The following is a 26421-nucleotide window of genomic DNA, read 5'->3' as shown; positions in this document are numbered from 1 at the left end:
ATACTTCAAATTAACATCAATCTTAATTCCCGCACTGATTCCTTGGTTCAACAAGGATCAATCTTTTGGTTTTTGGTTATTTCTTAGATCTGATTATAAATTGGGGCATATTGATATGGACATGTCTGGTGAAACTATCGACTACTATTTACTGCTGTATATAACAGAACCATGCAGACAGCAACATTAACACAGCCCCCTTTCCTCCTCTTTTCTTGACTACCTCACTTGCAGCTGTAAGTAAATTCTTGTACAGGAGAATCAGGATGAAAAGATGGCAGCCATGCTGTTACCAACGGGTCCTGATGGCTTGCGCCAGTTCACTCGCGATTCCCTGGCTGCCATCGAGCAGCGGATTGCGGAGGAGCAGGCCAAGAACGCCAAGGATTACCAGGAGGATCTGGGGAATGTGGAGCTGCCCAAGCCCAGGGCTGACCTGGAGGCCAGCAAGCAGCTTCCACGCATCTTTGGTGACATTCCAGCAGGACTTGTTGGGGTTCCTTTGGATGACATTGACCCTTTTTACTTCAAAAACCAGAGGGTGAGATATGTATGAGTGTTAAATCATTGGGTAGACATCATGTTTAATCATATCTTCGAGGAGAGATGAACTGTTCAAATAACTCTACTGAAACATCTATACACTTGCACTAGAAGGCAATGCTTAATTGTATTAGTTGCACCCATGCATGACCATAGGGGTCATATATTTTAATAAATAGATATGGAATTATTGTTAATGGTCTGCATATTAACATTACTTAATTTCCTGGTAGTTGCACTGTCTGTCATTGGTAGATAAACTGTTTTGCATTCAACTAAGAAAAAAAAAAAAGAAGCTTTTTCAAGAACATTAAATGTGAACGTGCAAGTCTGTCAGGGTGTGGGGGGTTGGGGTCAAAGTGGCATTTTGGACCAGTTAGCTAACTGTAATGGGCACCGTGCAAGAGCACCTTTTTAGGCCTCTTAGTGAAGCCCTGAAATGGGATTAACAAGTTTCGATTTGCAGACTGTAGATCAGGCCTCTGTCCATTAACCGAGTGCTTATGGAGAGATAGAAAGAGGATGCGGCAGTCATTTTCAGGGACTCTTTTTGTTTTGGCAAGTGATACACTGCTGGATGGGGGGATTAACCAAAGACCAATAAATATTTAAATAAATGCCACATCTGTTCAGTAAAGGTTCAGCCCGCTTTGGAGTTGACTCCGTTATCTGAACTGCCCCTTTCTGCTCACAATGATCCACTGCCTTCTTGGACGACAGCAGCTTGGTGGGAGTCAGTTGGCTGAGCGGTGAGGGAGTCGGGTTAGTAATCCGAAGGTTGCCAGTTCGATTCCCGGTCATGCCAACTGACGTTGTGTCCTTGGGCAAGGCACTTCACCCTACTTGCCTCGGGGGAATGTCCCTGTACTTACTGTAAGTCGCTCTGGATAAGAGCGTCTGCTAAATGACTAAATGTAAAATGTAAAATGTAGGTGAACATTTATGGGAGACTCAGTCAGAGCATGGCAGCAATTAACTTTTCCCACCACCTCGAAGAATCTTTTGTTGATATCTGTCTCAGAAATGTACAGAAAATTCTCATGCATTTCATCCATTGATTTAAATAATCTATTGATTTCTGTAGATTAAACAGCACATATTCTTGTTGCTAATTTGATATTCTGTTTGTCTTCTGCCACCAGACCTTTATAGTACTTAACAAAGGGAAAGCCATCTTCCGATTCAGTGCCACGTCTGCGCTTTACATATTTACCCCTTTTCACCTCATCAGAAGAATCTCTATAAGAGTCTTGGTCCATTCATATCCTTTCTAATTCTGTTTGTTTGTTTGTTTGTTGGCTGACATGTTGTGTCAGAGACTTTAGTTCAAACAAAACAATACACAATGAATGATGTAATGTCATGGTCACATGATGTATTATGTACAGGAGTTATGTCATTGTTGTGGAGAAGCCAGCTAGGTTGATCTACCTTTTTTTACATTGTTATGTTCATCTGTGTTAAATTGGTGAGGTACTTCTTTCTTTACGGAAATTAGGGATAATCGAATAATATCTGTAAAACGTTTGAAAGGAACTTGTGAAGGAAAACTTGCCAGATACCGATTGGTATTTACATTTATAAATTTAAACATTCTGTATTAAGGCTTTAAATCAGTATATTGTGTACTATTAACACTTCGATTATCTACTATATATTCTATACAGATTTACAAAACTGTATTTAATTTACAAGTTTCAAGTTTTAACAAGTTGAAAAACTAGTTGTAACTTGTTCATTCAAAAGCCACCCTCTGCACCCTAAATTGCAAAATAAGCCAATTTATAATATTTACAGATTCCCCTGTATGATTCTATTGGATTTTTTTCATAGTCCCATTTTTGAAACAGCTTTGTAATGTTCCTCTCTGGCATCGGAAAACAAATCCCCTGATATCCCTCTTTTAATCTCCGAAATGAAATAAGAGCAAGGAGATTTCACGTCATGTGATGGCTGCCTATTAGTTCTCAGACAGTCTGCAGTCCTTTGCATGCATGAGTGAATCTATGTAGCTGTCCTCTACTGAATGATGTATTCCAAATATCAGTTTAAAGCTGCTGTTGGTACAATTATAGTAATATATGCAATCCCAGCACATGTATGTGATATATGAATATATTATTATTATTATTATAAATAATTATTTTATTGCAGAAAACAATAATGGTATAGTACTGTTACTTTTGGACAGCATCAGACAAAATGTCACCAGGTTGGTGTGCAGAAGTCCTTGCATGTTACCACATACTAAATTATCTTGGAATTAAAGCAGTTCATATGGATTATATAACTAATATACTGACTAGGATCCGTAGCAATTGTACATGGTTTTATTTCTTAGGATTATTTTAGTAACGCTGCCTAAGCAAGGATTTTTGCTTTCTAGTTATCATGATAACATGTTATTAGTTATGTTGATGCTTACTGTATATGTTGAGAGATAACATAATTTCCTTAACAGTCTTTTCACATTGTTTAGCCTCTTTATAATGTGCACTATTTTGACCAACTGCTGTTTTATGGCAATGTCTGATCCGGCCCCATGGACCAAGTACCTTGAGTAAGTATACCGTACTTTTAGCCTACCCTTATTGTATCCTTCCCAATCATGTAATAAGAATTTCAACTGTTCCATATTTGTTCCAATGTTAAGCTTGACCAGGGTTTGTTGCTTTGTGAATTTTGATGGTGAGTAAGATGACAGGTTGAGTAAGTACTCCAAGCATGTGATTCTTTCTCAACTTGGAATGGCAAAATGGAATGAATGATAATAAGGCATGTGGTATGGCCTGTTGTCAGTAGCTTGAACCTTGTTTGTACATTTGTAATTCATGTTTTTAACTACATAAAAATGATAAGCAGGAATGTCCCAATCTCACCCCCAGGTTTTCTATCATAATTAGTTTGAATATCAATTTGAATGTTAGGAAAAGTAACTTAAAAAAACAACTTTGTAATAACTTTTTTTAAATATTATTTTGTATTATATACAGTTTCGTAATATGTTGAATAAAACATTATCAGTAAACAAAATACTTCTTCAACCTGGGTATAGTATAAGGTACTATAGCGGAATTAGTTTATTCTCATTTGCTAATTAAAGTTATTACAAACATTTCAGGAACTGATTGCAAACAAGCACATGTGCTTGTCATGCTTGCTCATAATTTATTCTTAATTTTACATACTTTTTATTTGGCTCTCTTTCAATTTTTGCTTTTAATTAAGGAGCATGCTGGTTAACTAAAACTACCCATACGTTGTACATTTTTTTCATTAAGTTTTTTGCTATTGGCTTCGCATTCATGCCTGTTTTTGTCTTCCAGGTACACATTCACTGGTATATACACGTTTGAGTCACTACTAAAGATATTTGCAAGAGGATTCTGTGTAGGTCCGTTCACCTTCCTAAGAGACCCATGGAACTGGCTGGATTTCAGTGTCATCGTCATGGCGTGAGTCATTCTTCTTCACACCTCTCGCAGGATTTTGGTCTCTTCAATGATTCAAGAGAGGAGCTTATGGATAAAAGTTCTAGAAGGATTGTGCGCAATTGGTGTTCCGTCTTTTTATGTCTCATTTACTCTCCCTTTCTTATATTGAAAAGTTAGTACACTGATATTCAGTGTACTTTTCTTCCACCAAATTGCTTTGTTTGTTTTCTTACTGATCTTTCAAATCATCATATGTACTAAATCATCATATGTACTAAATCCCTGATTTTATATGGTGTAGTGTGGCATGACCTATTGTATAAACTTGTGGAGGTCATACATCTTTGTGTCGTGACTCATAATGCAGGTAAGAGATTACAGGTGATCTATTTACATTATGTAGCCTCATCCTCTCAGGTCAATGGGGATAGGACGACAATTTGACAACAAATCAGATAGAATTGGGGAGCTTCACTTCATAATCCTAAAGTACAGTAGCTGACCTACTGCACGTGAAAATTTATTGTTGTTGTTTCCTCTGTTAGTAGTCTACATATGCACTGAATAAGTGCTTTAGTTGTTATCTGTGGGATGTACTGTACAAGAGTGTCACTTTTCTGTTTGTTTTTTTACTGTACTTTTCAACATTACTGTTCCATCTTACCTAAAAAAAAATGTTTTACCCATCACAAATATGTGATGTTGATTTTTTTATAGTTTTTTCAGCTTAAGAGTCAGGAACTCTAAATATGTTTTAGAATCTGCTGATCATTTTCCTCTCTTTGCTTGTATATTTGTCTAGATACGTGACTGAGTTTGTGGACCTTGGCAATGTGTCTGCGTTAAGAACTTTCAGGGTACTCCGTGCTCTGAAAACCATCTCAGTCATCCCAGGTATGGGCGAAAACAAACTCTTTGCTTTCATGATGTAACCGGAATATTTTAACTTGTAGTCTCGTAGAGCACCATTATATTTCCAGGTTGTAGAATCATATTTTGGGTATATGAGGATGTATATTTAACGACTAGATGTCTCCTCCAGGTCTGAAGACCATCGTTGGTGCTCTAATCCAGTCAGTGAAGAAGCTGGCCGACGTGATGATCCTTACCGTGTTCTGTCTGAGCGTGTTCGCCCTCATCGGCCTGCAGCTCTTCATGGGGATCCTCCGTCAGAAGTGTATCCGCAGCACAGCCCACTGCGTCAACTCAACCTTCAACCCCAATGACACTTTTGTCTGCAACAACAGGACCTGGAACTCCATGCTGGATTTTGTTTCCAATGAGGGTGCGCCCACACACATCATTGTTCTTACTGTGTTTGTATGAGAGAGGTAGAAAAGTATAATATTGTGTCTTTATGTTTAATTTGACTTTTCTCTGCTTTTCAGATAATTTCTACAAAGTTATGGGAGCAAAGGATGCCTTAATATGTGGATATGGAAATGATGCAGGGTAAGTGAGCTGATTTCCTCACAGCTGGATTGTCTGTGCTTGTATTGTATACAATGCATGTGTGTTGGGAAGTTGTTTAGCTTTAAATAGCTTATGACCGTTAAATTTATAGTTGCATGTTTACCTCATATACAGTACTTAACAAATGAACATTTACTATTGCAGTAGAAAGCAACAATACTACTAGTATTCTCAAAAACTTCTCAATTCTGTTCTATTTTGTGGCTGTTGTTTTACTGTAACTAAGAGAGAGGTTATAATGTGGTCTGATACAATGCAGCCAGAGTGTTGGTGTCGCGTGTGAGAGGCATAACACAAGATGGCATGTGGTTCATTTAATCGCCCGGCTTCAATTGGAACCCTTTACATGTCAAATATACAGCTGCCAGCTGGATAGATGGGCTTGGGATTTCATCATTTCATAAGCTCTATAACACAATTAGGTTAACCAGACCAGACGGATCCCTTTTCTGCATTTTCTTTCTTGGATACTATAGCTTTGAGGAAACCATTCAGTTCAAATAGATTCTGCAGTTTTTCTTTTTTACTGTGTAGAAAGCAAAGCTTTATTTGGAAATAATATCTGTAAATAATGTCAAATGTGTGTGTGCGATGCATACATGACATTTTGTCTTAGAGAACGCAATCACAGGCCCAGTGTGAAACCTGCCAAATCAGGCTACTCAGCCCACGCTCCTCATAATCCATTAAATCCCAATGCTTTTCTAACAGCAGAATGCCAGGACTAGTTCAAGGGTTATGTTGAACTAAGTACCCATCTGTATAAAATTAGAATTCCCAGGATTTTCAGCGAATAGGTCCAGGTTCTTGTTAACTGTAGGATCATTAAAACTAGTTAGAACATAACTTGTGAACAAATATAATCCAGTGTCCCAGGGACTGTTGATATCAATGTCCCCTCAAAAGAAAGCATGGGGGTTTTGTTTTGATTTTCTACAAGAAAAAATTTATTCAAAAATGTGAGGACACTGATAAACTGGGACGATAAAGATAATAAGGTCCTTCTGTGCAGTGGAGAAAATCTGCTATCAATTTTGGGTGGGACAATTATACGACATTTTCTCAAGAGCAATTCTTGAGGGGGACACCAAAATTACTGCTGTAACACATAACCTACATTTTAATATGTTAAATGTATATTATTAATATTATTGAAATGTCCTTATGTTTACAGTGATTTATTGGGGGGGACAAATCATATATTGCCCAGAATGGGGGGGGGTGGTGTCCCTCCCGGGATTTCCGCCTATGCTTCTGTGTGACTACATTTACATTTAGTCATTTAGCAGACGCTCTTATCCAGAGCGACTTACAGTAAGTACAGGGACATTCCCCCGAGGCAAGCAGGGTGAAGTGTCTTGCCCAAGGACACAGCGTCAGTTGGCATGACCGGGAATCGAACTGGCAACCTTCGGATTACTAGCCCGATTCTCTCACCGCTCAGCCACCTGACTCCCTAGCTCCATGTTTCACTGCATGTTGTTGGAGGATGGTTGTAAATGGTCATACTTCCATTCTGAGGAGTGGTTTAACCCCAAACACAAGAGAGCACAGACCCACAAGTAGGATTTCCTCACGAGTAGATTCACTTCTGAGCCATTTTAATCTCTTTTTTCAGTCTCTAATGGGTTTGATAATAGCCGTCTGGACTATAACAGAACAATCTGGATTAGACCTCTTTCTTTCTCATTTGATTTGAAAACTGGACCACCATAGCAAAGAGCATATTATTACATTATTTGTTATGAAAATCGAGTGAAAGATGCAGGTGCAGAGTTTTGTAGTGTTGGCAGTTTCTGGGCAAAATTCTATATATGCTGATGGAATGATCTTAACTTGAAATTACTGTGAACCAGTAAAACAGGAGGATGTAAAACACAGAGAAAGCATAATCTTTTGAGTGTGTTCCACCAAGTAATCCCCACATAGATTTCCAATTTAAATCTTTAAGTAATTTCTTTTCACACACACACATTTCACATTTTCAAGTTTTTTAATTGTATGTGAGTTGTTTCTACATGTAACTGATCTTTGTCTATATCATGCCTAATGTAGATTTTAAAGACTTCGCTTATCCTCTAGAACACTTTACTCCTGGCTGACACAGGAGTCACAGGCAGACATTTTGAACTTTTGCCCTACACCAGCTATACTCGGGTGAAGTCATAAAATCGCTCCACGAGCCTGACATGTTACTTTACATTTACCATACACATTATGAGCGTTAACAGCAGTGTTTCTACAGATTCTTTACCACAATAAAAACAAATGGGAAAGCTTAACACAAGATTGAGCAATATTGCTGGATTTATTTGGAGTAATCTGGTGGATTTAGTAGAAAGCTGTTGTGTTGCCTCTTGAGTTGTAATGGATGTTTTTTTCGTCACTATAAACTATGCCTTACGAGTTTAATATGTGAGCATAGCAGCCAGTTATCAACTGCCAAAGGTATTGGAGCTCAGCTATGATGAAGCGTCTGGGGATTGCTTCCACAGCTAGGGAGTGACTACGCAGCACTCCAGAGACAGATTAACAGAGGCAGCACATGCAACAGCCATCTCTAGGGCACTGTTACTATAGAATCTAAACCTCTCTTCTCCTAACATGCTTCTTGTTTTTATAGTGAGGTGCGTGTTATGAGCTCCCTGCATGATCGAAGGTCACATTCATTTTAAATCCAGATAATAGCGTGAAGCATTTACAGTACACGTCAAATAATGAGATTATCTAACTACATTTGAGGAATCTTACATAATGCCTATATCTCAACAAGTCAATGGTAAAATATAAACCAAAAAATCTCAATTTAAAAATCAAATTGATCTAGTTTCTACACAATTAATACATGGCTATAATCTTTCAGTGGAAACCACATATGTTGTTTCTGATGAAATACGGAACATGGTGTAAATATGCAGAAGCGTGTGTACGCTATGACTCCTGCTGAACACCTGTGTCTCCTGTGTGTACGCTATGACTCCTTCTGAACACGTGTGTCTCCTGTGTGTACGCTATGACTCCTGCTGAACACCTGTGTGTACGCTATGACTCCTTCTGAACACGTGTGTCTCCTGTGTGTACGCTATGACTCCTGCTGAACACCTGTGTGTACGCTATGACTCCTGCTGAACACCTGTGTGTCTCCCGTGTGTACGCCATGACTCCTGCTGAACACCTGTGTGTACACCATGACTCCTGCTGAACACCTGTGTGTCTCCTCAGGAGACCAGGGGAGGTGCCTCCTGACAGTCCAATCCTCTCATCTCTCCCCTCTCATGATAAAATGACATTTAGTCTGCAGCAGCAGAATGCTGACAGGGGAATGCTGCCGGCCAATCCTCCTATCCGGTATATTAGTGATCCTGGCAAGATCTGCAGCTGTTTTCAGAGTGGTGCTCTCCCTCCCAGCTGTTTTGCTGCCATTACTAAATTGTTCAGCTTTCAAATTGACTCGGCAGCCCAGCTTGCGCTCAGTGGCTGGACTGAAACATTTGCATTAATGCCGCAGCAGTAACCATAAAGATCAGAGATGGAAGCATCAAGTTAAAAAATTTAACCACAACTTGATATCCATCTGGCACAACGTAATCTCTTTTCCCTGATGCTCTGATTTTAGAGCCCCTGCCTGGAAACAAGTTCCAAGTTCCTCCAGTCCAAGTCACAGCGCTGATGATACCAAGCTCTGCATGCTTTACTCAGTTATCCGTTCCGCTCCACTGTGGAGCTGACAGACACTTGGGTCCATGTAGAGACCATATTTAGCCTGTTTTAGCCTTGATGAGATCTTGTATCCTATTATCATGCTCTCTCCGTCGTCTCAGTTTGATGTAATGGGATTTATACGGTTCTTGCTTTACATTTACATTTAGTCATTTAGCAGACGCTCTTATCCAGAGCGACTTACAGTAAGTACAGGGACATCCCCCCGAGGCAAGTAGGGTGAAGTGCCTTGCCCAAGGACACAACGTTATTTGGCACTGCCGGGATTCGAACTGGCAACCTTCAGATCACTAGTCCGATTCCCTAACCGCTCAGCCACTTGACCCCCAGCCACCTGCTTATCACAGGGATGGTTATTTAAGTACAGGAAGCACTCTAGTTAATTTCCTGTTGTATAAAATCTGTATTCTATGTTACAGGAAATGTCCTGATGGGTTTGACTGCCTCAGGATAGGGAGAAACCCCAACTATGGCTACACCAGTTTTGACAGCTTTGGATGGGCTTTTCTGGCTCTCTTTCGACTAATGACACAAGACTACTGGGAGAATCTGTATCACCAGGTGCAACCTTGTTCTTTAAACACGGAAACAAAACCATTTCCTATATTACTGTTTAGCACGTACTTATTTCTTTATTCATATTCCTTCGGTCCTTTATTGAGGTGTGCGTTGAATTGTTGCCAAACCAGTGCATGGTATGGTGCATACACTGACGGTGTCTCCCCACCCCCAGACTCTGCGATCAGCAGGGAAGACCTACATGGTCTTCTTTGTGCTGGTGATCTTCCTGGGCTCCTTCTACCTGGTCAACCTGATCTTGGCCGTGGTTGCCATGGCCTACGAGGAGCAGAACCAGGCCACCATCGCCGAGGCGTGGCAGAAAGAAAGAGAGTTTCAACTGGCTATGGAACACCTGAGGAAAGACCAGAGGGTACTTTTCATATAGGTGTCATATTGAAGTTATACATTGCACGACACACTGTATATAGGTGTGATAAATGATTATATAACATTCATAAAAACACTATATTGCGTTTCTGTTCTATGTATACTGTCTGTTCTCTATACACTGACGTATGTGCACAACTACAATGCCCTTGTTTTGATATTGTGTTCCTCTATAGGCAGCACGGAGAAACCAAGAGACAGAATCGGTGGTTTCCCCACAGATGTCCCCCTTTTGTCTGAAAGAGGGCAGTATACGCCGGAGCAGGAAGAGATCCCACCGAACACTCTCCGAAGAAACCCCAGAGGAGGCAGAAGAGAAGTTTGACCCCCTGGATGAGCTGATGGTACGGTGTCATCATTAACAGGACATTCAAATGAATTCCGTTTGGCTGCTGTTCGTTATCTTTCAGGTTGGAACCTTGATCACGATCGTGTCTTTTACTCTTCTGACTCTACTGTGTGTGCTGTTCTTCCTGTCTCTTGCAGCTCCCCACGTCTCCTCTGCCGGTGCACCCCTTCCTGGCCTCCCTCTCCTCCCACCCCCTCAGCACCCGCAGAGGCAGCCAGGTCAGCATCTTCACTTTCCGTCCACGCAACAATTCCGAGGCTGACTTTGGTGACGACGAGTACAGTCTCCATGGGGACACGGCGAGGAGTCGTGCTGGTTCCACTGTCACCCCGTGGCACAAGAAGAGAACTGGCAGCGTGAGGAGCCACTGCTCCCAGGTGTTCACCCCCAGCCTAAACGTCAATGGCAGACTCAACATCTCCCTGGACCAGAATGGAGTGACCACGCTGGGGCTGCACACCCCCACCTCTCTGCCTGCCTGCAGCATGGAGAAGGTCAAAGAGGACATGGTGAGTGAAAGGAGAGAAAAAAATCCTTTCTTTCTCTTCTACGTCACATAGGAATCTTTATACACAAGTAGCCTCCTCCTACACATCCTACCCTCATTAGTAAAATCAAATATAGCCATAAAAGAACCACATAAAAAGAACCTATTGTGTCCTTGTGTTCATCCAGTGACACTTTTCCCTTTACCTGCATCTGCTCAAGGAACCCACTTGTGTGGAAGAGTCAAGCCTTAATCCTGTTCCCCAGCCCTCCCCGGAGGTGCTGGAGGCCCCACTGCGCAGGAAGAGAATTCTTAGCTCTGTCAGCTTCTTCAGCGATGCCATGGAGGGTGAGGGTCACTTCAGAGGTTAGAGGTCACTTACTGAGGGTCTTTTTACACCCAGAAAAAATCTGTTTCAATCCTCTCAGAACTAGGACAGAGTCCTAATTTGGGCTCCATGTTTGTTTCTCATTTTTTATGGAAATCTCCCTTTTCCATTATTGCGTGATTTACATTCAAATGAGAGTTAAATACTTGGACTTCCAGTTAGAATTCAGCTCCATCCTTTAGACAGAGGAACATATTAAAATGTTTCCAAACCAACCCTCTTTGGTTTCCCTTTGCAGAGCTGGAAGAGTCGAGACAGAAGTGTCACCCCTGCTGGTACACCTTCGCTAAGAAGTACCTGATCTGGGACTGCAGCCCCTTGTGGCTGAGGGTGAAGGAGTGGGTCAAGTTTGTGGTGATGGATCCCTTCTTAGATCTGGCCATCACTGTGTGCATTGTCCTCAACACCCTTTTCATGGCCCTGGAACACTACCCCATGACAGACGAGTTTAATGGGATGCTTTCCATTGGCAATCTGGTAAGGGGGCTTTATGGGCTGGATAGATTGGGATTGTTCCCAGGACACTACGTTAACACCCTAAGTGCTATTGGATGGGAGGGAATCCAAGCTTATTCAACGGCAGTAGGAAGCCTAAAGGAAGTTCAGTATATTGTAATTCTGATAATGGGCTCCTAAATATTCTGGCAAGTTACATATCATTTTTTTCTCAGTCTAGGGAAGGAAATACCATTGTGCCCAAAAAACAAATCCAGATGATGTGGAAATATCATATAGCTACATCTTTGATAATGAAAAGAATTTGATACAAACATATACACATGTATCTGGGAAGGATAATTCAAGTGTAGAGCGTTCAGTTCTCCTGCTGATTCCGGCCTTTTCTGTCCGAGACAGGTGTTCACAGGGATCTTCACGGCAGAGATGGTGTTTAAGGTCATTGCTCTGGACCCGTACTACTACTTCCAACAAGGCTGGAACATGTTTGATGGCATCATCGTTTGTCTCAGTCTGATGGAACTGGGCCTCTCCGACGTCGAAGGCCTATCAGTCCTCCGCTCCTTCAGACTGGTAATGTCCCTTTAAATTTAGGTGAACTCAGTTTCATTTAGTCAACTAATGGTCAACTGTTATGGTTTTTTGTTCTTATGGTATGTATTTTGTATCTCCAAATACCATTTCAAATGAATCAACAGATGTTACTGTATTATGATTAGTCAGTCCTAATACTATGTTGGAGGTAAACTTTAAGCTACAGTAGTGTACAGTAGCACATGCACTTGGAGGGTCAACACTGCTCTAATCTGTTGTCCATTATTATAATTGAGTCATGTTATCACATACAGTAGATAGGAACTGGGTGACACACTCCCAACAGTGACACTTTCATTAACTTAATAGCATCTTAATTTAAGATATGAAAACATGTTCAATATGTGTTTCTTCAATATTTCCTTAAAATCTAAAATTGTGCTTTGCACTTGTAAAGACGTATGTTTGATTTCATTGACACATTTTTCTTCTACTTTATCTTTATTTAGATAAAGGCAAATATTATATTTCTCAAGCATTTTATCCTGGAATAAACTGTAATTTGATCTCCTTTTTAGCTGAGAGTCTTCAAGCTCGCAAAGTCCTGGCCTACGTTAAACACGCTCATCAAGATCATTGGGAACTCAGTGGGCGCTCTGGGCAACCTGACGCTGGTCTTAGCTATAATTGTCTTCATCTTTGCTGTGGTGGGCATGCAGCTGTTTGGGAAGAACTACCAGGACTGTGTGTGTAAGATCTCTAAAGACTGTACTCTGCCCCGCTGGCACATGAAGGACTTCTTCCACTCGTTTCTGATCGTGTTCCGGGTGCTGTGTGGGGAGTGGATCGAGACCATGTGGGACTGTATGGAGGTGGCCGGACAGCCTCTCTGTATCCTGGTGTTCATGCTGGTCATGGTTATAGGAAACCTGGTGGTGAGTATGGGTCACTATTACTTATTCATAAGCTATGAGAAGTTGTATTAACAGGACAATAGGTTTTTTTGTGAAAGTACTGTGAAAAGAGAGCTTAAAATTATTTTGTGGATGTTATGAGAATGGCAGCAAGCTGGTCTTGTCACCATCAGGCCCAAGTGAGGATGTTTTCTGTAAGAAGGGATTAAATCAACGGAAATGAGGCGTAGGAGGGAGGGGTGGAGACTTTCACTGGAGGTCCATCATCCTTCGAGCAGATGTTGGGATGTAAAATTACATGTTCACCATTTTTATGGAGAAGCAAATGCAGATTCTGTGTATTTCTGTGTGTGTACAGAAACAGAGCAAATCTACTGTAAACTGTCTATTACCCCTGCAGAGTGTCAAATTCTGTATTTATTATCTAATCAATGTTGTTATGCAGACACAAGCAAAGGGCACAAGCACATTTAACACTATACATTCTCCTTCACAACTTAAGGTTTTGTCTAGTAAATTTGGATACCTTTCAAATGGGACACTTATGTTTCTGAAACGGTATGGTCCGATTGTATTGAACGTTTTAGGAGTTATTGAGACCTCTATGACATAAAACAAAGCCCCATGTCAGGACTTGTTTATGAAAAATTATTTAATCCAAGTAACAGCTCTGTTTATACACAACTGCTGTCACTTGGCGCCACAGTAAAGGAATATTGGTTTGCCCATCCAGATGGTGGTGCTTTGTTGTCCAGCTGTGTCCTGGAAACTAACGTTTAATGAGAGGAGATCAAAACCTTCTTCCCAGAATCCCAGACATGCAGCAGCAGCAACATTTCGTTCATTCATGTTCACATAGTTTCACTGTAGTTGAATGTGTTGAAGAATATTTCAGAGCTGAATTCAGTCTTTGATGAGCACAGTTCTAAAGTGTTCCTTAGTCTGTAATTCAACTCGTAATACAAATAGGTCATTTATACTTGAAAGCGCTTGAATGCCTAGTCTTTTTTTCATGGTTAAAAATTCATTTAGTAAAAGGACATTTAACATAAATATTTGCATGACAACTGACTTTTTCAGCCATGAAGGAACTACCCTATTAGGTCATCATTTGGTGTAATCCAGGACACAAGTCCACAGACGAGAGGAGAGAAGGGTATTACCAGGCTCTGGCTTTTCCAGGTCATATCCAAGCACACATATTAAAATACGGTAATACTCTAAGGTACCGGCATTGCCTGCCCTATGGTCAAATCAGTCCTATGTAATTGTTTTAAAACCATGTCAGGCTATAAAAGAGCAGGGCTTTGAGAACTAAGTTCCTGTTAGACACTGCTCAAACACCTGTTCTCATCCTGGTCTGTTTAAAGGTCACTTTCTGCAATATTTAATCCCATGTTTTGAAATATATATTTAAATGTAGTTCTTGGGCAAAACATAAAGATTTCTAAACTTTACTGTTTTTGGAAAACTGCCACAGTGCAAATTCTTATAATAACCCCACTAATTAACCCTTTGACTGAACACTTCTCAGCATATGAATCAAGGGAAAGATGTTCATCCTCTTGGGGTTGTCAAACCAGAGATAATCCAGGATGCTGAAAGGTGATAACGTCTAAGGACATTCATTGCGGATCGTCTGTTCATGTTCCTTTTCTCAGAAAGGCTCAGAGGTCAAAATACAGTCAGTCTTTTACCAACTGTTTACATCATACACCAAATACTGAGGTATATCGCATAAAGCCGCTCAGAAAAGGGATTAGATGGATTACATGCAATAGGATGCTTGAATCTCTGCCTATATGTTGGAAGTATTCATGGCAACCATATGCATGGCTGGCTCCACCCTCATGCACTTATGCCACAGGGTTTATCTCTGTTGACAAACATGAGGATGTATCTCCTGTATGCAGTCATGTCAGGGCTCTTTAAGACGACGTTGGTTTCTTTCCCTCCAGATCTAATCTAAGGTTTGCTTTCAGACATTTCATCAGCATAAAACTACACACTTCAAACTACAGATGGTTTGAAGATTTGCTGGATGTCACTGCAATTTTAAGAACAAAGCATTGCACCAACATACAGTTATGAACAACGCAATTTGGTCAGGCCGTAAGCAAGAACTGCAAAGATATTCATCTTCCATCATAGATGGATGCGTCCGTCATAGACGTAAATAACCCATTTTAGAACATTCATAGTTGTTCTCTCTCACCTCGCAGGTCTTAAACCTCTTCCTGGCCCTGCTACTCAGCTCGTTCAGCTCTGACAACCTGTCATCTCCTGATGAGGACGGAGAGATGAACAACATCCAGATAGCCGTCGCTCGCATCCACAACGGCATCAGCTGGCTGAAGGAATTCCTCATCGACCTTTTTAATGGTAACCTGGGGAAGCGAGGTCTAAAGGCCAAAGAGGCCAGGGCTTCTATCAAACTGCAGCCCATGGCCAACCACGTGGAGGGCAATGGCATTGTGGGAGTTATCGGACGCTATGGGGAAAATTACACTGTACCAGAGGAGGACAGCTACATGACTAATCCCAACCTGACCATAAGTGTTCCCATCGCCCCTGGCGAATCAGACGTGGAGTTCCTAGAGGAGGAAGAGGAGATCTCAGAGTCCTCAGAAGATGAGGATAACAAACCGGTAAAAGTCTCCGCCCTCATATCAATAATGAACTGCTGTGATTGGTCTTTGTAAATTGGAGTCCTGTTACATGTTCCCATTTCCATACCAGAACCTTGTATTATGTTGGTGTTGTTCATTAGAGATAATGCTCTTTGTGAAACATCTCGTATGTTCATTCAATTGAATTCAGTGTCTCCCAAAATAATGGACATATCAGGCCTATCAAGAGGGATCAAATTGGTTGCTGCTCATGTCACTTAAAAGCAAACATGAGGTTAGGGGTCAATGAGATGATAAGGCAGGGACAGTAGATTACGGTGGGGGTGGTAAATGGATGTGGATGCGGAGGCTTTCCGGATATATAATCTGTTAATCTGCCACACAGACAAGGTGATCCCTGATGACACAGAGATTTGGTTACGATTTGGTTATGTAAGAGCCAAATGCAAGTCAACACACAAAAATCTCAAGTAGGCCATCTTTTTGGGGTTTATTTTCAGAGATATTTCAGGTTGCAACTTAACAAAAGTGAATGAGCAGAACTGAACTCTCGTTCTCTTTCCCTCTCTAACCTCCATTCCCCTCGTCCTTAAATCCCTCCATAGATCAGGCTGAGGGGATGTTTGCCTCCAGGTGTTCAGTAACTGGAGATTAGATAGAATGGGGTAGGGCTTGTCTGTGCAAGGATGGGCGGAGCTTGCTAGGGCTGTACTGGGCTGGACAAAGGTTGGGCGGGACACAGCTGTGCTGGGCTGGCCTTTGTAAAGCTGGGCTGGGTGGGCAGGGCAAGGCAAGGCTGTGTGGGGCTGGGTTGAGCTGTGTGGGGCTGGGCTGTGTGGGGTAAGTTGAGCTGTGTGGGGCTGGGCTGTGTGGGGTAGGTTGAGCTGTGTGTGGGGCTGGGCTGAGCTGTGTGGGGCTGGGCTGTGTGGGGTAGGTTGAGCTGTGTGGGGCTGGGCTGTGTGGGGTAGGTTGAGCTGTGTGGGGCTGGGCTGAGCTGTGTGGGGCTGGGCTATGTGGGCTAGGTTGAGCTGTGTGGGGCTGTGTGGGGTAGGTTAAGCTGTGTGGGGCTGGGCTGTGTGGGGTAGGTTAAGCTGTGTGGGGCTGGGCTGTGTGGGGTTGGGTTGAGCTGTGTGGGGCTGGGCTGTGTGGGGCTGGGATGAGCTGTGTGGGGCTGGGCTGTGTGGGGTAGGTTGAGCTGTGTGGGGCTGGGCTGTGTGGGGTAGGTTGGGCTGTGTGGGGTAGGTTGAGCTGTGTGGGGCTGGGCTGTGTGGGGTTAGGTTGGGCAGGATAGGACAAGGTGGGATGGGGCTTGGCTGGGAAGTAGTCTGGCTTTGTCTCTCATTTCTTGGTATTCCCCACACACTCTCCACCACAATTAAGGTATTTAAAAATGTTGTATCCAGGTATCCAACAGCTTAACTTGCATACATGCTGCAATGCGGTTCAAAACGTCCCTCACACATGAATAGCTTTAAAACAGTGGAAAAGCACCATCAAAAACAATTTCATTTTTGTATTTATTGAATATGATTAGATTTCACACATGCGTTTTTATTACTCTATATACTGATCTTGTCAAATCTAATTTCATGTTGTCTGATTATTTGTGTGGTGTGTTGGTCTGAGTGCTGTGTGTATGTAGTCAGTGGATGAGGTCAGTAGGTAAACTCACCAGTGATCCTGCTATTAAATGTAATATTGACTCTTCAGATACTGTCTGATTTCCTCTACTCATCATCAGGCAACCTAAGAATGATGATGATCATAATCCAATCTCTTCCATGTACAATCCATGTACACATTCTTTAATGCTGGATTAAGTTTATTGGATTGAAGCAGCACCTCTTTTCCAATAATCCTAGTAAATCGTGTTAAATATGCTGCCATTACTACACATGGAAATCTCATCAAAATTGCACTAAGACTTCCAGGCGATAGCAAAGGGCATAGAATAGCTCAAACCCCACAGTGTTGAATTGAATGAGATGACAACATGGAGAGTTAAGCCATATTGCTGTCAGCTTGAAGCATTGCGGTTGACAATCACTTGGTGCATGTGTGTTGTATCGACACATTTTACAGTAAGGTATTCTGTATAGACATTTATAAAAGCAGTGTATGCTAGATATTTGTATATATCAGAGTAGGGTATACTGTAAAGACATACACAGTAACAGTAATGTATAGTCCCTCTACAGGATATTGACCATAGAAACATATGGGACATGATGTCACTCTTAACGGAAGCCAAGTCATTGGCATCCATACTAACTATGTCCTTATTTCTGTCTCAGGAAAAGGTCAGCCTATCGGAGGGCAGCACAGTGGACTTGAGGAAGCCAGGGGAGGAGGAGGATGAGTTCTCGGAGCTGGCAGAAGAACTAATGGACCCAGAGGACTGCTTTCCTGAATGTGTGTACACACTGAAGTGTGCTGTGTAGACGTTTCTAATGAGTTGTGTTCGTCTAGCAACGCTTTCTTTTCAAACCACTTGTAAATACTATCAGTGTACTGTTGTTTTATTTAAAACCTTTGGCCTAGCGATATGTTGCTGAATGTGTTTCTGTCTGTCTCAGTCTGTGTAAGGCACTGCAAATGCTGTGAGATCAACACCACACAGGGCCTAGGCCAGGCCTGGTGGAGATTGAGGAAGACCTGCTACCAGATTGTAGAACACAGCTGGTTCGAGACGTTCATCATATTCATGATCCTGCTTAGTAGCGGGGCACTGGTAAGGCTGATTTACCCTGACCCATGACCTCTCACCCCTCACCCATGGCCCCTGTTCGTGGTCATCGCACGGCCACAGTGTAAGGATTACACGTGCTGTTGCTCAACTGCAAATCTCAAGTCTCAATACAGTATGCAGTCCTCGTTAACTTTTCCGAAACATGCTTTTTTTAATGACAATTAACATATGGGACTTCACGCTTGGCCAGGTGAGGTAAAGTGGTAAAGTTATGTTGCTTTCCCCCCCCCCCCCCCCCCCCACTGCTGCTGTGTAGGCGTTTGAGGATATTTACATTGAAAAAAGGAAAGTGGTGAAGGTGGTGCTGGAATATGCTGACAGGGTGTTCTCCTACATCTTCGTCCTGGAGATGTTTCTGAAGTGGATAGCGTACGGCTTCAAGAAGTACTTCACCAACTACTGGTGCTGGCTGGATTTCCTTATTGTGGACGTAAGTGAACCGACACATTGTGCATTACCATGTACACTGTTTTATTATGCCATGCTTATTATAAACTACACAGTGAGGAATATGTGTGTTCTCTGTGGCTTTTCAAGAACAGAAAATGACATCTGACAACTACACACACCTTGGTATATTACAGTTGTACCACACTATAGCACTACTTTGGGCTTTGCAGTGAATTTGCAGTGAATTCATCACAAAGCATGTGGAAGCTTTTGATTCTTGAGGAGGTGCAAGGAGGTGTGAGCAGTGGGCACTGACAGTCCTGGTTGGTCTTTCTGGCAGTGATTATAAAGGTCGATCTTTGGTGTGTTATATTGGAGTGTGAGGTTTTGCTTAGATAGCTGTGGTGTGTGTGTGTGTGTGTGCTTGTGATGCTAAAAGTGTTGTTCTGCTGTGTCCTACACCGCTTACGTGAGCAAACCGGTGGCTGTAAACACTAAATTTCTATATTTTGCAGTGGGTATAATATGCTCTGTAGTGCTATGTACTTGATACATGACTTCACAATATAACCTGGCTCATACTGTTGCGTGTGAGGTAACTCAAACCTGATAAAGAATCTGTACAACCGTCAATTGGAAACTATATATTGTACAGCTCATTTACTGTAGGATAATATATGTAGTCATCTTTGGATATTAACATCACTTTAAGATTTCTTAGGACTGCTGATAAACTGATCCAGAGGCAATAAACAGAATGCATCTCTACCACTATGAAGTTGGGAACCCTTTAACCGCCAATTATAAATAGACTATAGCACCAAAGGGCTGCATATCCATGCCCTGACCTGACTCCCTCTGATTTCACCCGCTAATACACAGATTGCTACAGACTCCTCTATTGCTAGGGTAAGTCATAGTTGTCAGGTCTCAGGTGAGTATGGACTCCAGAACCAGAAAACTACATTGTTGCATCACAAACGCTTCTGTGTTTCCCCACTCGTCAGTGTGTGACGTTGCGATATCAAAAGCCACCGTCTATTTATTTTAGTTTTTAGACCAATTTCAGTTTATCCGCAAAAGCGTATGTGTCATTGTTGTCACTCCTGATTCCTTTAAATGTATTTACGACCTTGGCTTTTATATCATATACAAATGCACTACCATGTATTGAAAGGATTATCTAGAGAAGATCAGTTGTTTTTAATATTCATTAGCTTTTGTAGGCATCAAGTTATTTTGGTCCAACATTTTGCTTTTTGGTAATAATTATCCTGCTAGTCATGTAAGTCTTGTTGGTTAGTTCATACATCTACTGTATGTATGTCAGTGTGTTGCAAAATGGGGAAAATGGTCTATATGGAGTTTGATGTCAGGAGAAGTTAATCAAATTACATAATAAACTGGCTAGTCGAGTTCAGCAGTTGACGGTATTAGTGGTCTCTGGGGGATTTGCAGCTATTGATTGCAAAGCTAGTGGTGAAAAAGATCCACTGACTGTTAAACACTGTATTTGTTTTATTTCCTGTTTTTTGAGGTTTGAATATTGTTTATGTTGGAGTTTTTTGACCCAAAGACATATCTTTATTTGCATTTAGATAATCAGAGTATCTTCTTTAGATATATTGGAAAAACCATCAAAATGTACTTTTATAAAGAAATACAGATTTTTGGGACTAAATTCAAAAATTGAAATATTTAGGTCATATGGATACAAATTGGATGATAAACAGTTGTTTTGAAAATATATATTGGAAATAGTTTAATCATTCTTTATAAAACCTCCCTCTATTTCATATATATGCATATTTCATATACATATATAGCTGAGTATGTATTCATGTGCATATTCATTGTACATATATAGATACTTGTTTGTGTCTTTAATTCATTCCAGTCATATTTACTCAGTACTATCCATAGATGTCATGTAATTTTCAATCATAGCTGTCACCCAAGGGCCATTCAACAGTGGAATACCATTCTGTTTTGTTTTGGATATAGAATAGAGTGGAAGTCTAAACTTGATAAAACATCAACAACGCAATAAAAAAATTAAAAATCACAATTGATAAATTGTGTTCCTATCTGTGGAATGTCCCAAAGTACCAAAAATGCCACAGTAGGCTTCTTAAAAAAAGGATCTTAAACTGCTTTAAAAAAAATCCATGTATTGATTATTAAATGTTAGGTTCTATGGAGAGAATTATGTTCTAAAGTTTAGGTGGCCATGGACAGTGAGTACTATTGAAACAAATGGAACATTTGAAATGTTCTTGTTTTACAAAGAATTGTTGCTTATTTATGCTTAGCTGTGTACTGTATCTGAAGGAAAGATACATTGCTTCTATGATTAAGTATCCGTTCCCTAAGCCCACTTATAGCTCCTCTAATTCTCCTCTAAGTCTTTGCAGGACATTGTTGCTCTTTCTGCAAGGATATTATTGGGATGCCCTGGAATGCCCTTTGGTACATGAAAAATATGCAGTGTGTGAGTTGAACAATTACAAAACTAATTCATGTATCTCTGTGTCCCCATAGGTATCCTTGATAAGCTTGGTAGCAAACTCACTAGGATATTCAGACTTTACCGCGATCAAGTCTCTGAGGACCCTCCGAGCTTTAAGACCCTTGAGAGCCCTATCCAGATTTGAGGGCATGCGTGTAAGATTCTTTTTTGGATGCCCCCTTTTAATAAAAAAAGTCCCATTTATCCAAAATGTTGCCAGTGACGAATAATAATGATCAATTTGATCATTTACTTGACTTGTGTATTCTGAGGGATTGGTGGATTAAAGGATGGCGGCTGGACCACAGTATTTACATTACGTTATTTGCCGTACAAGCTTATAATTGACATTCCGTAAGACTGTGACTTTCTTGGCTTGTAGGTGGTTGTGAACGCTCTCATTGGGGCCATCCCCTCCATCATGAACGTGCTGTTGGTGTGTCTCATCTTCTGGCTCATCTTCAGCATCATGGGGGTCAACCTGTTTGCTGGAAAGTTTGGGAAGTGTGTAAACCGAACTGGATTCATCCACAACGCTTCCTTAGTGAACAACAAGTCCGATTGCTTAGCCATGAATGATACCCAGTTCTACTGGACTAAGGTGAAGGTAAACTTCGACAACGTTGGACTCGGCTACCTCTCACTGCTGCAAGTGGTGAGTTCCTTTTGTGGTATTAGCATTATTTCTAAAGTATAAAATGTGTATATACCATGTGTTCATCAATCAACCATTTAGCTCTATTTTTAACTAAAGCCCATTACCAGATCCTTGTTCTCTTGAAGGATACCACTCGAATTATCTGGTGTGGTAACCAAGCAACACGGCTTTTTTCACTGTTCACTCAGTTCTCATTCTGACCTCACTTGACACAAACCTTTCATTTGTATCTAGAAATGGGATGTCTCCATAGATTTATAAAAAACTACTAGACTAGCTTTTATTACTCCTGACCTCCAAGCCTCTTCCTTACCATTTGCTTAAATAAAGGTTCATTAAATAACAGTACTAGATTTGAATGAGGCACTGATTGGCTTTAAATGAATGTCTAAACTATATAGTTTAGACATTCATTTAAGATGTTATCTTAAGTGATCAAATTTGACAAACTTAGTAAATCTTAGAGATTGCATGTAATTATATAAAGTCAGTGAGCGTAAAGAATGTTTTTGATAAGCCATTGATTATGTATATCTCAGGCAACATTTAAAGGATGGATGGAAATAATGCATGCAGCTGTTGATTCACGAGGCGTGAGTACTCCTCTACCTAGTTGTTTTATGCAACTTTGAAGACATAATTGACCAAAATATTAATATTTTACTACTAATAAAACGGAATTCACAACAATGTTATTCTTGTGTGAATAGTTTCTAATAACTTTCTTTGTTTACAGGTGGAAGAACAACCCATTAGAGAGATCAACCTATATATGTACTTATACTTTGTCATCTTCATCATCTTTGGCTCCTTCTTCACCTTAAATCTTTTCATTGGGGTCATCATCGACAACTTTAACCAGCAGAAAAGAAAGATAAGTATACTTACTACAACATATTTTATTTACTACAACAATTTTCGAGTGTGTCCCATTCTTGTGTGTACAAATTTTTGTTGGAAATGTTCCTTTTGATCTCGCTATAAAATAATGTTGACTGGATCTATTATACTTAGGGGGACAAGATATTTTCATGACTGAAGAACAGAAAAAGTACTACAATGCGATGAAAAAACTAGGATCTAAAAAGCCCCAAAAGCCTATTCCAAGACCCATGGTGATGATATGTTCCAACAACCTTGATATGTATTTATGTGAATATGACACAGCTTGTTTTGGATATAAATACAGTATCATCCAGACACTGTATAACAATAAAGTCTACATGGGGAGTAATCATACATTTCTGTGCACTAATTAGAATTTCTGTATTTTATCAATCCCAGAATGTGGTTCAAGGCTTCTTCTTTGACCTGGTGGCCAAGCAAGCCTTTGACATAATAATCATGATGCTCATCATTGTCAACATGGTGACCATGATGGTGGAGACGAATGAGCAGTCGGAACGCATGGAGTCCATCCTCAACAAGATCAACCTGGTCTTTATCTTCATCTTCACCACTGAATGCCTCATCAAGATTTTTGCCCTCCGCTGCTACTTCTTCACAGTTGGCTGGAATATCTTTGACTTTGTGGTGATAATCCTCTCCATTGTGGGTAGGTGGATACAATTTATTTGATCAAGTAATATGGTTGGATTCCTGGGTTTATCTCCACTGAATGTTCAGTGAATGGTTTCTTAGTTAATTTGATATTAGCGAAGAAACAAATTCTCAAAAACCCTAAGTTTCTGACTTGATATTTCTTCTTGCAGGTATTGTCTTAGCTGACATCATCGAGAAATACTTTGTGTCTCCAACTCTGTTTCGAGTAATCAGACTGGCAAGGATAGGACGTGTTCTTCGACTTATACGTGGAGCCAAAGGAATAAGGACTTTACTGTTTGCCTTAATGATGTCCATGCCAGCATTGTTTAACATTGGCCTCCTGCTTTTCCTTGTCATGTTCATATATGCTATATTCGGTATGGCGAACTTTGCTTATGTGAAAAAGCAAGACGGGATTGATGACATGTTCAACTTTGAAACGTTTGGGAATAGTATGATTTGCCTCTTCCAGATAAGCACCTCAGCTGGGTGGGACAACCTGCTCAGTCCTATAATGGCTAACTCCCCAGAGGAATGTGAAATAGACTTTGTCAACACCGGTACGAATGCAAAGGGGAACTGTGGCAACCCTTCGGTAGGAATTGCTTTCTTCGTCAGTTACATAATCATCTCCTTCCTCATTGTGGTGAACATGTATATAGCTATCATTCTGGAAAACTTCAGCGTAGCCACAGAGGAAAGCACAGAACCTCTCAGTGAAGACGATTTTGAGATGTTCTACGAGGTGTGGGAGAAATTTGATGCAGAAGCCTCTCAGTTCATAGAATTTTCCAAGCTTTCACATTTTGCTGACAATCTGTCAGAACCACTGCGGATTGCTAAACCCAATAAAATCAAGTTGATCTCCATGGACCTCCCCATGGTCAGTGGGGACAAGATCCACTGCCTAGACATCCTGTTTGCCTTCACCAAGCGCGTCCTGGGAGAGTCTGGGGAGATGGATGCTCTAAAGCAGCAAATGGAGGAGAAGTTCATGATGGCCAATCCGTCCAAGATCTCCCACGAGCCCATCACCTCCACACTGCGGCGTAAACAGGAAGAAGTATCAGCCACCATCATCCAGAGATGTTACAGGAGGCATCTGGTAAGGCGACAGATGAAACAGGCCTCTTTTCTGTATAGACAAATCAACAAGGAGCATGTGGTTGATGTGGAGATTGCTCCAGAGAATGAGGGCCTTATAGCCTCCATGATAAAAGAACATTATGGGACAGGAGAGGTAGATGTTGTGGAGGTAATGGGGGGAACACTGTCCTCGTCGCCACCATCTTATGATAGTGTGACCAGGGTCGCAAGTGACCTCTCTCAAATAGAAAGACCTGTCTCCAGACACTCTGAGCTAGGGGAGCCCGGGCTTTCATCTGAAATCTATGAGGAGACATTTCTTTAAGACGTATTTTTATAGTATTTAAGTCTTTTTTAAACAAAGTCAAAACAAAGAAAAAGAAAAAGATGGCTCCCAGGAAACTTATGATAAAATGTTTTTGATTTTAGTCTATTTCCAGTATACAATCATAATGTATTAATGAGGTGTATATATACCTACGCAAAATCTAAGTGTGTCCGACATGTTTATATCCAAATGTTACACCTAAAATATCTATGAAATGTATAGAAAGTTATGCACTGATTTTAACATCGGACAATCTTTTTGCTACAGTACAAGAAGCACAATGACAATGAATCACATAGTAATGCATTTGGGTTTCAGGTGATTTATGTTGGCTAAATGGCAGCTAGCTAAATGACACAAAGGTTTGAAAATGTTATGAAAACTTATTTAGTATTTAGTGTGTGACACTTGTAACATTTGTAGAACATTCTCATGAAAAGTTGGGTTACACATTTGGATTGAAACTAGCATTCAAATTCATTTAATCCTGATTTGAAATATTCCAATATATCCCAGATAGTGATGATGAAGGTCTGCATAGTAATTCCAGCATCATGTGCCTGATTTCTGATGATTTGTCTTCTGCACACTTTGAAATCCCTTTGACCACTTGATTTGATGGATTGGAATAGTATGGATGCACCTCAAGCTTCCTTTTAAATAATTTTTAAAGGTTTATGAGGTCATATATGTCAAACTAATTTGTATATAACTTTTGTAATGTACATATATTTTAAGAATATTTCAATGGTATGCCACCAAATTAAAGGAATATACAGAGTTATGTGAATACTGTATTCATTATTTTATATGGGAGATGTTTTCCTGTTATCCAAATTACATTTAACTAGGTCAATTATGGATTAGTATATCAAATGACAATAAAATAGTTCTATAAATTACACTATAAGTAGTTAACATGAAGGTGTTATTCCGTGTTTATTTATTGAATGTGACTCAATGTGTAGCCCAATGTGTAGTGTACAGTGCATTAACATTCGTGGCTTTGAAATAAAACCAATGTACATCTACTAATATTTATGTTCTATACTGCCATGAAAAGATTTCAAAATGGTGTCTGTAGCAGATGTTGGATACATGGCATCCCATTCCTGTTATCAAGCATCATTCAAGTTCAACTGATGCGAAAAAACTGTTGGCGGCTGTGACGTCATCCTACTAGAAAGGAGGGTTACGACACTTAAATCCTTTACACAAGACTGTATGGATAGCTGTGACCTAACTCACTCTCTACTGTAGTGGACTTTCCTTGCAAGTTT

The 26421-nt window shown here is 40.6% G+C and overlaps 1 protein-coding gene across 1 annotated transcript; it reads left to right on the top strand.

Annotated features, from left to right (window-relative positions):
- Positions 1 to 274: 274 nt before the first annotated feature.
- LOC136959116 (sodium channel protein type 2 subunit alpha-like) lies at positions 275 to 25218 on the top strand. Its single transcript, XM_067253355.1, has 26 exons — positions 275 to 541; positions 1686 to 1804; positions 3014 to 3103; positions 3870 to 3998; positions 4780 to 4871; positions 5020 to 5262; positions 5366 to 5429; positions 9590 to 9731; positions 9904 to 10101; positions 10295 to 10467; positions 10667 to 10976; positions 11176 to 11302; positions 11581 to 11819; positions 12198 to 12371; positions 12911 to 13267; positions 15469 to 15894; positions 18171 to 18288; positions 18453 to 18607; positions 18882 to 19055; positions 21557 to 21679; positions 21907 to 22179; positions 22722 to 22775; positions 22919 to 23060; positions 23197 to 23297; positions 23467 to 23737; positions 23895 to 25218. Exons 1-26 carry the CDS (start codon positions 275 to 277, stop codon positions 25136 to 25138), a joined length of 5805 nt encoding a protein of 1934 aa, XP_067109456.1. The 3' UTR covers positions 25139 to 25218.
- Positions 25219 to 26421: the final 1203 nt, after the last annotated feature.

Source organism: Osmerus mordax, chromosome 16 (assembly GCF_038355195.1).
Source record: "Osmerus mordax isolate fOsmMor3 chromosome 16, fOsmMor3.pri, whole genome shotgun sequence".
NCBI classification, from domain to species: domain Eukaryota; kingdom Metazoa; phylum Chordata; class Actinopteri; order Osmeriformes; family Osmeridae; genus Osmerus; species Osmerus mordax.
Note: the sequence above shows the minus strand (reverse complement) of the source record. Positions and strands in the feature narration are given on the sequence as shown.

Bases quoted from the DNA above. Each gene is read 5' to 3' on its own strand.
- LOC136959116 (XM_067253355.1), top strand. From the start codon at position 275: ATGGCAGCCATGCTGTTACCAACGGGTCCTGATGGCTTGCGCCAGTTC. The intron at 5,263-5,365 runs GTGCGCCCACAC...TCTGCTTTTCAG, and splicing joins GGATTTTGTTTCCAATGAGG to ATAATTTCTACAAAGTTATG. The intron at 5,430-9,589 runs GTAAGTGAGCTG...TCTATGTTACAG, and splicing joins GGATATGGAAATGATGCAGG to GAAATGTCCTGATGGGTTTG.